Source organism: Nicotiana sylvestris, chromosome 9, assembly GCF_000393655.2.
Source record: "Nicotiana sylvestris chromosome 9, ASM39365v2, whole genome shotgun sequence".
Taxonomy (NCBI): domain Eukaryota; kingdom Viridiplantae; phylum Streptophyta; class Magnoliopsida; order Solanales; family Solanaceae; genus Nicotiana; species Nicotiana sylvestris.
Window position 1 is genome coordinate 83,570,980 of NC_091065.1, and position 16,962 is coordinate 83,587,941.

Genomic DNA, 16,962 nt, shown 5'->3' on the forward strand with positions numbered 1-16,962 from the left:
TAAGATATATTAAGGGATGTCGAGGAAGAGGAGTATTACTGAAAAAGGAACCTGTAGAACAAGTCACAGCCTATTGTGATTCAGATTAGGCAGTCTGTCCAAACACAAGAAGATCTGTTACAAGGTATGTGGTGAAAATGGGTGATTCCTTGATCTTATGGAAATAAATAAAAAAAGCAACAGACTGTGAGCAGAAGTTCAGTAGAAGCTGAGTATAGAAGCATGGCAGCTGTGGTATCTGAAGTAGTTTGGCTCACAAGGTTGATTTAAGAGCTTGGAATTGAGGTTCAAATACCTGTGAAGCTGTTTTGTGATAGCAAAGCAGCTCTACAAATTGTTGCCAATCCAATCTATCATGAAAGAACTAAACACATAGAGATAGACTGTCATTTTGTGAGGGAAAGAATCAAAAGTGGTCTGATTACACCAGAACATATATCAATAAGAGAGCAAGTTGCAGATATGATGACCAAAGCCTTAGGTACTGCACATCACCAGATTCTTGTGTCTAAGCTGGGAGTGTTAGATGTTTTTCACCCTTCAACTTGAGGGGGAGTTTTGTGATAATAGATACTACTTAAGAGTTAGGGACCAAAATGTGAATAGTAAAAGTTAGAAGACAAAATTGTAATGAAGGAAAAGTTGGGAAGTTAGTCTGTTAAAAAGATCAGTTATTGATCCACATTTTCTCTCCTCCTTCTCTTTAGCTTTCTCTCTCTATAATTCACTGTCAATTAGCAATCTTCATAGCTTGAATCCTGTAAATTGACACTTATTACTTACCATTTTTTTAGTTTTCCATAAATCCTATGTACTTTAAACCTTCTTTTGGTAAATTGCTCTGCATCAATTTTGAAATTTTCATTATCGTGGTGGAACTCATTTGAAATTTCACATACACTTGAACAATAACACTCGCTTATTATCTTTCTAATAAAATTCCACATGGTCTTTTCAATAACAAAATTAGTTTTTAAAGCCATCCGCTTCTCCTGATTACCTCTATATAGCTTATTAAAAGTCATTATCTATTCCTATATTATAAATGGGGATAACCAGGCAGCTCATGGTCAACATGTCTGCCTGACCCAAAATTATTTCATGGTTGTATTTGCAGCCCAACACGTGTAGCCCAATTTTAATAGCTATCAATTCACCGTTTGATTTCTCTTGCTATATCCCACACTTTCCAAGTTTATCTGCGAAGCCCTCTTCTTCAAACGCCTCTTTGCTTCATATTTGTGCTCTCTTGCTCCTCCCCTCTGATCTATTGCTATTTTCTACTGGGTAATCTTCTTCTCAACTTGTGTTTTTTGTATTGATTTTGTTTCAATCTTTGATAATATTGTAGGTATTTGTGTTTTTCCCTGAATAGCGAATAAATTCTGTTCTCAAGGTGTTTGACAAAATTCTTCAATCAGGATTTTTACTAGATTTGTTATACATGTTCCTGCCTGTTATTTTCTTTGGTTGCATTTTGAGTTAGGGCTTTCATGTACTTCTTTAGTGCCTGAGATATACCAAGGGGCAATGGCTGAAGTTTATGCTAAATTGATCAAGAAAAGGGTTATTTCTTGGTTTTGGTTCAGAGAAGAACAAATTTATTTTCGTATCTTTGTGTTTCCAAAACCCAAAAATTGATTTTGAAACCAAATAACTTCGTTTGGTTTTGATTTCTGAAAATGTCTTGTACTGCATAGAGCAAATGGGTCCCATGCAACTGCTTTGTACTTTCATTTTCTTGAGTAGGAGAACTTCTTCTTAAAAGAAAGTGAACGCTGTTTAGGACAACTAAGAGTGCAGAGTAGTAATTTGAGATGGGGCGTATTAAAAGGTTTGTAATATTTATTTTCTTCAGTTTATGTGCTCTGCTAAGTTATGTTGCAAAAGTAGGACAGAAAATTGACTTGGAAGTTCTTGATTCAGCTTCTCTTGACAAGTATATTTCCAAGATATCAGGAATAAGTCAAAAATAATTTTGGCAGAGTTAATATTTTAAATATTGTATAGTTGGTGACAACAATCTTATTACCAGTAAAATTGACATTGAAGATTCACTTTGTAGATGAATTGATTAACATTATTTCCCTCTTAAAGAAACATAGTGAATACTTTGTACAAGAATTGATTAATATCATTTTTCTTTTAAAGAAACATAGTGAATATACTCTTGCAGTTGAGTTGTATAAGTTGCTCCATTTATAGCTATTGTAGTTCTCGTGATTGAGAAGCATCTACATGTTCAATTAAACAACCATTAGATGTTGTTACAATTTTTCTTATATGTAGTGGTCAGAAAATAAAAGTCACATATATTTGAGTCTCAGTAGTACTTTTTATTAATCTGATGCTATTCGCTTCAGATGTTACCTCTGCCAGCAAACTATTTCTATTTACTTCGTGTGTTTTAATTTCTATAATTGCAGTTTTGTAGGAATAATGGGTTCTAAACAAAAAAAACAAACATGTTTGCTTCGCAAAATCAGAAGCTGAGATGAAACTTAGGCGACATGAAACGTACAAAATAATATCTGCGGAAAAAAAAGAAGCATTGTTACTACAACGACGAACAAAAAGACAAGAGTTAAAAAGGAGTAGTCTTTCTGAGAATGTTGTTTTTCCTGGCGCTACTCCAGCTGCAACTGAGTTTCAGCAACAAAATATTCCTCTTAGGAGCTCTTCTTATGTTTTAAAAACAGGTTAGAATACATCCTTTGTTATTTTATTTTTTTAGAAATGTCCCTTCACGCTTTTTGCATGTGAGTATAATTGAATGACGGTAAATGTGTGTTGTGTTTCCCCTATTAGCCAACGAGCGTCACGTTGATGCTTTAGAAGTTACATTTGACAAGCGAAAGATTATAAATTATCCCTTCTACTCATTTGAAGTAGGTAAGTATCAAGGATGCAATTGACTTTTACATAATGTCTTTATTTATTCATAATTTATTACTTTTTGGCGTTAGGGTCAACGTCACATGCATCTAATGAAAGTAGTAGTATGAGCTCAACAATGGTTGGAAAAAAAGATTTGCACCAATCTTTTATTATGATACTGTTGTATATTACTTTATTGGTAATTTTATGCTAATAATACTTAAATATACAGGTTATAACTCAACAAAAAAGAGTTATACATACGTAGGTCAGTTACAATCTGATTATGTTCCCTTGAAGACTGTTCCTAACTGTAAATTTTGTGGTGCAAAAAAATTTGAATATGAACCACCTGGATTCTGCTGTAACAATGGTTCGATCAAGTTAGTTTCACATGAGATGCCTGCTGAACTACAAAATTTATATTTAGGGACTACTGAAGAATGTAAACATTTTCGAACATATATCAGAACATACAATAATATGTTTGCATTCACATCACTTGGTGTAAATTATGATAAAGAATTAGCAAAAAGAAATCGTGGTATTTATACATTTAGAGTTCAGGGAAAGATGTACCATTTTATAAATGATTTGCTGCCTCCGAGTGGAATAGCAAAAAATCTACAACTATACTTCTATGAGAACGATAACGAATTAGCTAACAGAATGGCTTGCTTTGAGAAAATGCATGAATCAATAGTCAAAAAGCTAATGAACATACTGAGAATTAATCCATACTCTATTTTCTTAAAATTCCTAATAGATGTTCCAAATCTATCGAACTACAATATTGCACTTAAATTTGACTCAGGTTTGGATCAACGTGTATACAATCTTCCTACTACATCAGAAGTTGCAGGATATGGGTTGAAAAAGAAATCACCGAAGTTAGTTCTGCACCTCATATTCAAATCTACACTCATAGAAACAGATCTCAAATAGTGAACTACTATTACGGATGTTATGATCCGCTACAATATCCACTATTATACAACCAAAAGACTTCTAAACGTCGAGCCTTTTGTGAACACGAAGAATTACCAAGTATTAGAAATATGTGTTCTGTTGATGGATATCTTGACATGGAAGCTCAAAATCTTGAAAAAGGAAAACGAAAAAGAGATAATATCTCTGTTCGTGAATATTACTGTTATAAATTCCAAATGAGAGAAGATGAAACAAATGAAACTTTGTATTCTGGAAGATTATTTCAACAATATTCAGTAGATGAACACATAAAACTTGAAACACAGAGATTAAATTTTTTTTCATTCAACCCAGATCTCTTTAGGATAGAAATGCTACAAGGACTCATTGATATTTTAAGACTTGGAGAAAGAGACGCTTCAAATATAGGAAAGCAAACATTCCTTCCTGTTACTTTTATAGGCGGACCAAGAGACATGCGTCGACGCTATATGGATGTTATTTCTTTGGTACAACAATTTGGAAAACCTTATCTATTCATAACGATGACTTGTAACCCATCTTGGCCCGAAATAAAAGAGCACTTGCTACCAACTGACGAAGCACAGAACAGACCTGATTTAATTAGTCGAGTTTTTAAGGTAAAGATAGAAGAACTAAAAACCGATATATTAAAAAGAAATATCTTTGGAAAAGTTGCAGCTTTTATGTATACTATAGAATTTCAAAAACGTGGTTTACCACATGCTCATTTCCTTATTATACTTACTAATGAATACAAACTACTCACTCCAGAATCTTATGATAATATTGTTCGTGCTGAATTGCCTGATTGTAAAGCTGAAGAAACCTTATATAAACTTATTCTTCAACATATGATGCATGGACCTTGTGGTAAATTAAATCCTACAAATTCATGTATGCAACAGAAAAAAGGTGGTTGCAAATTCAAATATCCAAGAAGCTTTGCTGATCAAACATCAAAAGGGAAAAATTCTTACCCAATTTATAGAAGACGGAATACAGGACTTGTGAAAGTCAAAGATCACTATTTCGATAACACATGGGTTGTCCCTTATAATCCATTCTTACTTGGAAAATTCAATTGCCACATAAATGTTGAAATTTGTTCAGATATTAAAACTGTTAAATATATTTATAAATACATCTGTAAAGGATATGATAAAATCGCATATCACATACATGACAATGACACAAATGTTGAAGTAGATGAAATAAAAGAATATCAGTCTGCTCGATGGGTATCACCACCTGAGGCTACATGGAATTTATTTGGTTTTCCTATTAATGAAATGACACCAGCTGTTTATCATCTTCGGTTACATCTTGAAGGACAACAATTTGTTTCTTTTAAGAGTGCATCGAGTATAAACTCAATTATGAATAATCCTATGATTAGAAAAATAATGTTAACAGAATTTTTCGCTATGAACAAAACAAATAAAGATGCAATAAAGCTCAATCTACTGTATAAAGAATTTCCACAATATTTTGTATGGTCAGTACAATATAAAATGTGGACCCGTCGAACAAAGGGTAATGTAATTGGACGTGTTGTAACATGTCATCCAACAGAAGGTGAAAGATATTATCTGAGATAATTATTAATGAATATAAGAGGACCAAAATCATATGAAGACCTACTAACTGTAAATGAAGTACGTTGCGATACATTCAGAGAATCAGCTCAAAAAAGAGGACTATTTCATTGTGACAATAACTTAGCTGAATGTATGCTAGAAGCTGAGAGTTATCAAATGCCATGTAGCTTGAGACGCTTGTTTGCTACATTGTTGGTATATTGTGATCCTGCTAATCCAAGAGAATTATGGGAGAAATTCGAGAACTCTATGCCTGAAGACTTCAAAGTTTTACCAGTTATCGGAACAAAAAGTGTTTGATATAAAGTTTTAGATTGTCTCAATGACATCTTACATTCGATGGGACATAACATTAATGAGTATAAACTTATCGCTGAAAATTTCAAGGCTTCAAAGGCTGCCAAAGAAGGAAGAGAAATATTCTTCGAAAGAAACATAATTGTTACTGAAGAAGAGCTATTACTGCGACAAAAATTGAACCGTGAACAACAGATGGCATACAATGTGATTATAGACAGAATATCTTCGAACAGACCGGGAGCTTTTTTTGTTGACGGTTCTGGAGGAACAGGTAAAATTTTTTTATACCGTGCCTTATTAGCTACTGTGCGATCTAAAGGATTTATTGCTCTAGTAACAGCAACCTCTGGAGTTGCGGCTTCGATTCTTCCAGGTGGTCGTACAGCTCATTCCCGTTTTAAAATTCTCATTGACATTGATGAAAATTTTAGTTGCAATATTAGCAAACAAAGTTCACTTGCCTGTTTGATTCGAGATGCAAAATTAATTGTATGGGATGAAGTATCGATGGCAAAAAAGAAAATGATTGAAACTTTTGATCTACTTTTGAAAGATTTCTTGAATACTAATGTGCTTTTTGGTGGTAAAGTTGTTGTCTTTGGTGGTGATTTTAGACAAACTTTACCAGTAGTTCGAAATGGAAAAAGAGAGGATTTTATTCATGAGAGTTTATTATATTCTGACATTTGGCCCCGACTTGAAAAATTGCAACTGTCAGAAAACATGCGTGCAAAAACTGATCCGGCCTTTTGTGAATATTTGATGAGAATAGGAAATGGAAACGAACCTCTTACTTCTGAAAACAAAATTGAAATTCCAAAATCATTTATTGTCCCTTATACTACTGAACAGGAATCTTTGAATGCATTATGTGAAACAACATTTCCTAACATGCATGCTTTCTTCTGTGATGCATCTTCTGTAACTTCCCGCGTTATTTTGACGACGAAAAATGATTTTGTAAATGAAATAAATGATATGCTTATAGACAAATTTCCAAAAGAAGCTAAAACATTCGTTGCAATTGATGAAACATGTGAATCGAATGATCAAAGTCAGTATGAAGATTTTTTGCATTCTTTAAATCCTGCTGGTTTACCTCCTTATAGATTAACTTTGAAAGAAATTTGTCCAATTATATTATTACGAAATTTGAATCCTTGTGAAGGTTTGTGCAATGGCACAAGATTGACATGTTGTGATTTTAAAACACATGTTATAAGCGCAAAAATTGCAAGCGGTGACTTTAAAAATACACATGTGTTTATTCCGAGAATACCATTGATGTCATCAGAAGATGAAAAATCCCCAGTGCAGTTTAAAAGAACACAATTTCCAGTAAGACTTTATTTTACTATGACTATAAATAAATCACAAGGTCAAACATTAGATTTTGTTGGTATATATTTACGAGAACCAGTATTTTCGCATGGTCAGCTTTACGTTGCATTGTCGAGCGCAAAAGCTTCCAATTGTCTCAAGATATTAATTCGGCCTCCAAACCCAGATAGTGATGACGATCATTCTACATACAATATAGTTTACGATGAAATTATTCAAAAGGCTTTTTTTGTGAATCTTTTACATGTTACTGTATAATGTCTGTTCAACTAAAGAAAGTTAAACATACAGTTTAAACACAAGAGCACACGTCTTGTTTGTGGAACATGTACTTAAAAGGTTAGGTTGTGCTTCTATTTCTCCATTTGGGTTTCTCATTTATTTTTTATATTTTGTTTCTTATATCTTAATGCTTCATTTTGATCTGATGTGCATATTTGTTTGTTTTATCTATGTATATTTTTTTTGGTTATATTCGTTTTGTTGTCTGTGATTTTGGGTATCCTTATAATCCGACAAAGCAGAGGAGGTGGTAGGGTAATCGCTAGGTTTGTTATTGAAGGGTTCAATCATATTTCAACAGCTTTAATACTAAAAAAATTTGCAAACTTCAATATTCAAGAAAGGTTGAAAATGAGTATTTTACAAGCACTGGAAACTCTTCAATAAAAAATGTTGAAGAACATTTGAGAAGCACTAGAAGATATGAGGTTCTAATGGATTGGTTATCATTACAGCATGTGCACACTAATTTACGCAATGTGTTTGATATATGGCTTAAAATTGAGATAACTGAATAATGTTTTTTTGTTTCTTTTGTTTTTATTTACCATTTTGAAGCTTACTGTTCATCCTTCTTTGGCATGCATATATGTGAGTTTTTTGCCAAGTAATGTGAAGCATGTTATTTTTTCCACGCAAATTATTGTTATTATTTTCTTCTGTTTTGGTTGTCTCTTCTTGTGAGTGTATTGATATATTTTTTCCCATTTTGTTGCCCAGTCCTGCGCACATGTTCTGATGTTGCACATTTTCATGGATCTTGAGTTTTTTTGTAAAGGTAAAGAAATGGATCTTGAAATTACTGAGATATGTGGATTAAAAATAGTGTGATCGGAGTTTTCATATAAAGGGTAAGATGTTTGTCATGAATAGAGGTGGACTTGAAGAGACAACAAGCAATCTATCGCTGCTTGGCTAAAGAAGTTCAGTTAGTATCTCAGCCTCTGTGACACATGATAAGTCCGAATTCGTCATAGCATTTTTCGCTAATGTGTGTTACTGTATTTATTTCAATTAACTCGAGTCTCATTTTAGAGGGCTGATTATAGTGAGTTCAAAGTACATAATTTCTTGTGCAGGTCTTCAAAGCGTAATCATTTAAATACTCCAGACAAAATACTCAGGCTACAAAGGCTTATGACAGCAGTAAAACTGATTGAAGCCACGTCTAAAAGCTTCCATCTGCAGCCTAATTTCAGACATGACAGTAGCGTCAACTACCAAATAAACGTATTCCTTCGAGCTACTGAAATCCACTTGCAAATTCCATCCAAGGTATTGAAAGAAATATCAACAGATTCTTTTGTATTATGTAGATTTTAAAAAACTTGCGACGAGGTTTCCGAAAGAACATCAAACCAATTAGATTTGAGATTTATTTCAGACTCTGGAATTCAAGCATCAACCACGTCACATTGCAGCAGAGGTAATTTATAGCACCACTTTGTCATCATGAGCGCCTTTAGTTTTTACGGTTATTAGTGGCTGAATGGATAAAATTTAATCGCATTTGTGTTTGAAGTGCTTATTGGTTGTTACTAAGTATATAATAGTTTTGACATGTTGAGTTCTGTTTATTTACTTTTTCGTCAAATGAGAAAAAAGTGATCTTATAGAAGTTTGTAGCCTTGTGTTTTCCCTCATCAAAATCATAGCTTCGCATATTTAAGATTTAACTTGTGATTTACTCATCAGCTATTATAGGTAAGTTATTAGGATTAAACAACTAATTTTTTTTCCCCTTGGAATGGCATTGTCAAAAATTTATTGATATATTTTTTCCTTTTTTTTGATGTTGCACATTTTCATGGATCTTGAGTTTTTTTGTAAAGGTAAAGAAATGGATCTTGAAATTACTGAGATATGTGGATTAAAAATAGTGTGATCGGAGTTTCCATATTTAGCGTGGTTGGAGTTTTCATATAAAGGGTAAGATGTTTGTCATGAATAGAGGTGGACTTGAAGAGACAACAAGCAATCTATCGCTGCTTGGCTAAAGAAGTTCAATTAGTATCTCAGCCTCTGTGACACATGGTAAGTCCGAATTCGTCATAGCATTTTTCGCTAATGTGTGTTACTGTATTTATTTCAATTTATGCAATTCTTTGTAACTCGAGTTTCATTTTAGAGGGCTGATTATAGTGAGTTCAAAGTACATAATTTCTTGTGCTCCTCAGGCTACAAAAGCTTACAACAGCAGTAAAACTGGTTGAAGCCACATCTAAAAGCTTCCGTTTGCAGCCTGATTCCAGACATGACGGTAGCGGCAACTACCAAATAAACGTATTCCTTCAAGTTACTGAAATCCCCCTGCAAATTCCATCCAAGGTACTGAAAGAAATTTTAAGTTCTCTTCATTTATTTTATTACCCTGCTATTCTCCTGAGTATCTGTTTTATTTTCTGTTGACAAAATTTTCAGTGTATTAAATTATTATTATTATTATATCTGATTTTGACGTGATCACAGAACACAACCAGATATTACAATTATAGAAGATAAAGAAGAAGCCCCATCTACTTCATTTTATCTATTGATTTTTTTGCTATTCTGTGTAAAATAGAGAAAGTGCAACAGAGAAATTTCCTCGAGATGAATATGCTGACCCAAAAAATGATGAGGATGAAAAGCGTGACTATCTGGGAGATGAAGACAATGCGGATAACTTAAAGACCAAAATCATGTAAAGTATTTCCTTGCTCCTTAATGCTTTTGTAGAGTTTGTTTAACGCAAGCTATTTCACTTTCATTTAATCTGCCAAGACTTGCTCTACTTTTCTCTTCGATATGTTCATTATTTGCCTGCATGTCATTAACGCCTTTTGCTATTACGGTCTTATATTCAAATAAATAAGGTGGAGCATGTAACTGTAATTGGAAAGACTTAATACTATATTTTATTAATTTAAATAAATCACATTAAGTTTTATTCTTTTCTGGTCTGCAAATGTGAATCGTTCAGTTAGTCCAGTGGCTTTATATAATTTTGCGAGATATTTTTGTGAATGCAACCTGAAAAAGAAAAAATTCTCAGTGCTTGAATTTTCGATGCTGAAAATATTTCTTATTTCATTTCTTTGGTTTGTTAAGTCATAGCAATTATGTCAAATAGCTTAAGGGTTTCAATGTGGTTACAATCTAAAGAATTATAACTCCAATTGGTGGTACAATATGATTTTCTGTGATAAAATGAATTATGTTATCTTTGATGTCTACATATGGTAGTTAGCCCTGTCCTGTTGTTATCTGCTTTTTTGCTACAGGTAGCACAGTTTTCCCATTTAAATTCTTCTGATTTATTTCTCCTCTTTGACCACTTTTGTTATGCCATTCGCACTATTGTTGGTTTTTTCTATGTTTCAGCCCTCCTTTGAGTACCTCACAATGCTATCCTGACCACTATTGGATCTTCTTATGCTTTTGATTACTAATTTTTTCTTTCAAAGTTTTTTCTTGGTAGAACATCAAAAGTTTATCCTGTTATCCATTTCCTTAGGAATCCTTATTTCAGTACTGAAATTTAATTCTTTCTTTATATCTTCATATGTTAGTGGTAATGCATGGGATTTGTAGCTTATGTACTGATAAGTTTTAAACAATAAAACTCTAGAATGCACGTTATTCCGAGACCGAATAGGAAAATTGAATTACTGTGATTATTTTGTTAAAGCTGTGTATTATTAATAAAGCCATTGATATATAGCTTGTCAATTTTCAATTTTGATGGTATGGTTACTACTCTTTACTACAGTGGACTTTCAATGAATAACAATAAGGTAACATTTTTCGTTGCTGGAGTAGTAGACTTGCTCAATACCTGTCTTTTACCATTCTTATGTGAGGACAGTTGAACACGAAAGTTAATAAATGATTAACACTGGAAGATAAACTCAGAGCTCACTTGAGATGGTTGGCATGTCTTGTGTGGACCTCCAGATTGTATTGCTGAATTTCTCAGCTGGTATAGGATTCTCTTCGTGGTTGATTATTAAGTTACATTAGACAGACAAGCCATATGAAAGACCAATATTCACTTGTTGAACCGAGGAAATAGTTGTCATAGAAGTCCTATTTATTTTTAAAGTCATTCGATGTCTTTTCTTACTATAGTTGCAAATTCATCTTTGCGGCAGTTAATGCAGAGCCTGTGAGTGAATCTCCAATTTCTCACAAGGCTTCCAAAAAAGGGTCTTGTAAGGTACCTGCAAATTCAAATAAGAGGAAGAAAAAAGATACATCATCTGAATCTAAAGACGAGGAGCTAAATAGTGGTGAGGAGAGTGACGACTATGAAAAACAATTTAATTTGTTTTTATTTGGGTCCTTCTTGGTTTGATTATGTTTCCATTGTTGTCCTGTTATGGTTGCTTCTTCTATAGTTTCTGCAGTTTGTAGTTTCTGTTGGAATATTTTTTGATTCAGATTGTTTTTTATCCTGTATTCCATCTATTATTCACACCCATTATTTTTTGAGTTTCTTTGCTCCCAATCTATGAGATTCTTCCTTTTATGAGAAATGACAACTGTCAGATTCAAGTGTCTTTTATTGGTGAACATTCTTTCTTGTTCTATTGAACTTTAATTGCTGGATATTAGTTTTATAGTTAGTCTGATTCTATTGAATCTTTAATTGCTGGATATTAGTTTTATAGTTAGTCTGATTCTATTGAATCTTTAATTGCTGGATTTTTAGTTTACCTTTACGAAAAGATTGAATTTTTAGTTAGCGTTTAGTTCATATTCCTAGGTTTTAGTTTACTGCTTTTTCTGATTCTGAAAAATGAAACTTTAATTAATGAGTTTAAAAAAAAATTAATCTTTAGTTAATTATTAGTTTCATTTGTTGTATTGGTCTACTATTTTCAAGTTTAACTTGGTCTTAAGCATCTTTAAGCTGAACTTGAAATGAGTACTGGATCAATGCAACTTCTTTACATGCTAATTCCTGTTTCTTTTGTTAGAGAAATTCAACTAGCACGAGGACTATCATTTACCATTACTGCAAAGGTCAAGGAAAGGGTGCTGCCAAAGCTACAAGAAGTAAAAAGGGCAGTGACCATGGAAGGAGTCGACCTCCATCGGCAAACAAAAGCTCTCAGCCTGAATGGATGAGTACAACTTTTCTGGTTAAGCTAAAAGCTCTGAATATTTCCATTGGCTGCTCAGTTGCACTTTAAAAAGTGAATCATTTTCATCATTATTTTCATTCTACAGTATGAAATTTAGCAAGTGTAAAGCATTTGTGCTTTAAATTAGTAACCTGTATTGACAGATACCATTAACCGCCAAGATAGAAGGCTCTGTCCAACTTTGTATCTGCTCGTCTCTATATCTATGATTCACATATGTCAACAAATTACAAGGTGATTGAATTTTATCCTTGATTAGCAATTCCAATACTAAGTACTCCACCATGGAGTTGATGTTCATGTTAAGCACCAAAATTGATTGTGTAACTATAATGTTTAACCATTGCAGTTCACGTGAAGTTTAATATATCAATTGTCAGAGCAGTTAAAAAGCATTGGAAATTGATAATATATTAACAAACTTTCATGGAATGAATAAAGTATCACCAAGTATTATGGGAAACAACTGCAAAAAAAATTAACGCTAAATAACTATTGGGCCTGTGCTTAGCACAGGCTACACCCACTAGTATAATATAAAGCAAAGAAAATAAAAACTTATAAAGAAAAAAATAAAAAAAACAAAAAAAATATAAAGGAATACGAAGGAAAATTACTCAAAGGTCAACTTCTACAACGATATTCATTGGTCCTCATTAAATTCATACATATAAACTGCAAACCTAAATTGAAAGTCTTGTATTTTAATACATGAGCCTTGCGCATTGATTTCTAAATCTCAAATCATATTTTACTCACTTTGCTCTTCAACAATCAATCCAACAAAACACAATAATGGTCTTTTTCCAATTTTAACTAAACCAATTCAAATCAATCACAAATAAAAAGGAAAAGAAAGACGACTAAAGAAGGGAGCAAGTTCTAATGAATTTTCATAAGGATGACATCCAAAAGAAATGTCTTGTATTATTTTGTAAAACATCTGAACCTTAAGTGAATCTTTTCAAATATTAAACGTCAATGTTAGACGAGCAACAAATTAAGATCTCACAAGTCATGAATAATTGCAAGATAAATCAATAATATAAAACAAACACAAGTAGAACAAAAGAAACAATAAGAAAAAAAAAACTCACATCCAACAATCAACTTACTGCGCATCCTAATATTTCACGAGCAACTATAAATGACATAAGTAATGATCTCTTAATAAATTAACTACTTATTTAACAAAAAGACAAACAAAACAAAAAAGACGAATTTAAAAGAATATTTTTGGGCCATGCTTAGTATGTGCCATCTTTTACTAGTACTAGTGTATACACAAAAATAAAAATAGGGATTTTTTCTTTCCTATACCATATATGAAACTTTATTATCAAAAATGTGCATAGTTTCTAATTTGCCCGCTCTGTCCACATTTTTTCTACAGTTATTATACCAATCATTAAATACTAATTAATAGTAGCTGAATATTCCTAATTTGTCGAGCTAAAATTAAGGAACAGAATATTCTAAAAAGATTTGGCGTAAATCAGATCAAATCATATTCTTCCAGATATTCCTATTTAGGCGCGCTACAATTATGGAAGTAAATATTCTTCCAGATATTTTCCACCATTAATAGCCATTAAAAAGCTTGAAAGCTTTGAATTCAAATTTGGGTTTTCAAAAATCATTATTTGTTTGGATTGGGTGTTGTTGAAAATAATCGGGAATATGGTTTGGAGTTTATATCTCAATTTTGAGGGGTTTTGGTGAAGATTAAACTTGGTTTTGACTGAATTTCAGATTGAAACTCGAAGAAGAAGAAGACATATTGCAGAAATTGTAGATAAATTGTAGATTATTTGTATTCTGATTGTAGATGCTTTATTTTCTGTTTTCACAAATAAAAAACGACTAAAACTCCTACAAATCTTCTGAAAAAACGCAATTATGTCAAAAAATTACAATTATGCTACAATTGGATGAGAATTGGGATATAAAAATTCAATGTACCCAGTTTGTAGATATTTTGTAGATAAATTGTAGATTATTTGTATTCTGATTGTAGATGCTTTGTTTTCTGTTTTCACAAATCAAAAACGACTAAAACTTCTACAAATCTTCTGCAAAAAACAGTCTACAATTTATCTATAATTTTTCTACAATTGTTGCAATTCTTCTTCTTCTTCTTCTTCTTCTTCTTCTTCTTCTTCTTCTTCTTCTTCTTCTTCTTCTTCTTCCTTCGAGTTTCAATCTGAAATTCAGTCAAAACCAAGTCTAAATCTTCACCAAAACCCCTCAAAATTGAGATATAAACTCCAAAACATATTCCTAATTATTTACAACAACACCCAATCAAAAGAAATAATGATTTTTGAAAATTCAAATTTGAATTCAAAGCTTCAAAACTTTTTAATGGCTGTCAATGGCGGAATTGCTGCTCTCTTGTCTCTTTGAAGGTTTGTTCTTCTTCATTGAGAAAATTTGAAGTTGAAGGTAAATGTGTGTATGAACTTTGAAGATTTGACTTCAATTTTGATGAACTTTGTTGTTCTTCATTGATGAACTTCAACTGGAGTAAAATGGGGAACCAACTTTGTTGTAGGGTTTCTTCAATTTTCTGTGAATTTAGAGGGAGAATTTGGTTACAGAAGATGAAAAATAGTAAAAAGAACGTGGCTATGGGTAAAACGTGAGTGGGACTGAGGGGTTAGGAGAGAGAAACATGCAGATTCCTTTAATTAAGGAGTAAAAAATGTACAATTAATTATACCCTTAATTAATTATGGTATAGAATTGGTAATTTGGTATACTAAGTGTAATTAAGTCAAACCTTAAACATTGAGGGTAATAAGGTTTCCTATGTGGCATAGGAATGTAAAAATTCCATAAAAATATGAGAGTGTATACACACGTTGCCACGTGTCATTAACTCTCCTTATAGGTAATTTTTTCTTATGTTTCCACTTTATGTCCAGCCATTAAAAAAGGAGGAAGAGAGCTGGGGGAGAAAATGGTGTTCAACATAGTTTCAATTTTTGACAAGCAAGAATCAACCTTTTAGCTAAGTGGTGAACACCTTTCTTACAAAATCAACTACTTCTATCAAGCAATCTAATCCGTAAAAATTATCATCTTACACACACAAAAAAAATTGGTGTAAAAGGATGACTGTTTATATTATATTAAGGTGGAGGTACAAGTAACATGCGAAAACATGGTTATGGTCCTGGGGATGGGGCGACATCGTATTGGGTCTTGACAAAAGGGGAAATCAGGAGAAAAATTAGTGTTAGTGGTTCTCATATCCTGGGGAGTACAAAAGGAGCGTCCAAGGGGACTTGACAAACAGTTGGAGGGTGCAAGAGTTGATGGTGCCACATCTTTAACAAAAAATTTCTCCCATTGGTCGTCTTCCAAGGCTTTGCGAACAAAAGGTGGTGGTTGTTCAATGATAGTGTTGCCTGCCGAACTATCCTTACGACTTCCAATTTTTGCTAGTAAATCAGCTACTTCGCTTTGTTCCCGATAGGTAAAAAAAAAAAGAAGATAAAATCAAAACTCGCATTATTTAAATTCCCCAATCTTTTTCCACGAGGCAAATGAAGAAATCTTCGGCAGGAGAGTGGTGCCGCGGTAGGGAATGTAAAGAATTAGGCGAAGGATATGAATTGTGGGTTTTCGATCGCTAAAATATCTTAATTTTCTCTTTGCAAAAAATAGGTAATGGAAAACAAGAAAAAAGGAAGAGAAAGAAAAAGAAAAAAGTAAACTAAAGAAGATACATAATTAAAAAAATGTTGTAAATAACAAAATGCTAACTTCTTTTTTGCTTCCCAAACGTAAATACATTCTCTAGATAAGTTAGACGTCTCAAAATAAGACAATAACAATAACAATTTAATGTATTCCACAAATGGGATATGAAGAGGGTAGTGTGCACACAAACCTTACCTTTGTTAGTACTCTGTATTCAAAAAGTGACCAACGGACTTAACGATCGGTAGCAAATCACACTTGCTGTTGTTTGCTTTCTGTTAAAAACAATGCAGAAGGAAGAACGAGAAAACAGAATTTTCGTAAGGAAAATGTGTAGGAAATATCATATATTTATAGCCAAAAAGTTGGGTAATAGCGAAGAGTTGCAACTCAAAGTGATTGTTTATAAAATGGTCATTTATGCAAACCGCCAAATTTAAATTCTAATGTGAAAATCTATTTACCATTACAGAGACGGTTGATTTGGATTAAAATAATATTTAATATGAACAAATAAATTTGGTCCAATAAATTGATCAATAAATCATTTGACCGAATCCGATGTGATGGCCGAGGCTTGACTGTTTCTCAACTCTTTAAGAATTAGAAGAAGTGCAATTGTATGTATACCCATCAAAATTCTTTTCCTCCTCCAATATAGGACAATGTCCCTTTGCTAAAGAGAAAAATTCAAAAAATTTATTTTCCCCTCTATTTCTCATTCACTATATTTTAAGATATTATAAGTTTAAACTCAATAACCTCTAGCTTAT

At 32.6% G+C, this 16,962-nt stretch overlaps 1 protein-coding gene across 24 annotated transcripts; it reads left to right on the top strand.

The window, feature by feature from the left end:
• The first annotated feature begins 1,036 nt into the window (after positions 1–1,036).
• LOC104228191 (uncharacterized) lies at positions 1,037–12,729 on the top strand. 24 transcript variants are annotated; one of them, XR_011402349.1, is made up of 10 exons: positions 1,037–1,287; positions 2,427–2,892; positions 8,073–8,130; positions 8,226–8,343; positions 8,432–8,627; positions 8,737–8,778; positions 9,185–9,386; positions 9,530–9,680; positions 9,916–10,035; positions 12,314–12,729. XR_011402349.1 is itself a non-coding variant. In XM_070156449.1 (10 exons), exon 2 carries the CDS (start codon positions 5,769–5,771, stop codon positions 7,326–7,328), a length of 1,560 nt encoding a protein of 519 aa, XP_070012550.1. In that variant the 5' UTR covers positions 1,037–1,287; positions 2,427–5,768; the 3' UTR covers positions 7,329–7,409; positions 8,073–8,130; positions 8,226–8,343; positions 8,432–8,627; positions 8,737–8,778; positions 9,185–9,386; positions 9,530–9,680; positions 9,916–10,035; positions 12,314–12,729. The 24 variants fall into 24 exon arrangements, 19 of the variants coding, with proteins under 19 accessions (XP_070012550.1, XP_009778914.1, XP_070012555.1 ...); XR_011402348.1 differs by having other exon boundaries at positions 2,427–2,699; positions 2,809–2,892; positions 8,073–8,343; XR_011402351.1 differs by having other exon boundaries at positions 2,427–2,699.
• The last annotated feature ends 4,233 nt before the right edge of the window (positions 12,730–16,962 follow it).

Coding starts and splice junctions, on each gene's coding strand:
- LOC104228191 (XM_070156447.1), top strand. CDS start 5,769: ATGGGACATAACATTAATGAGTATAAACTTATCGCTGAAAATTTCAAG.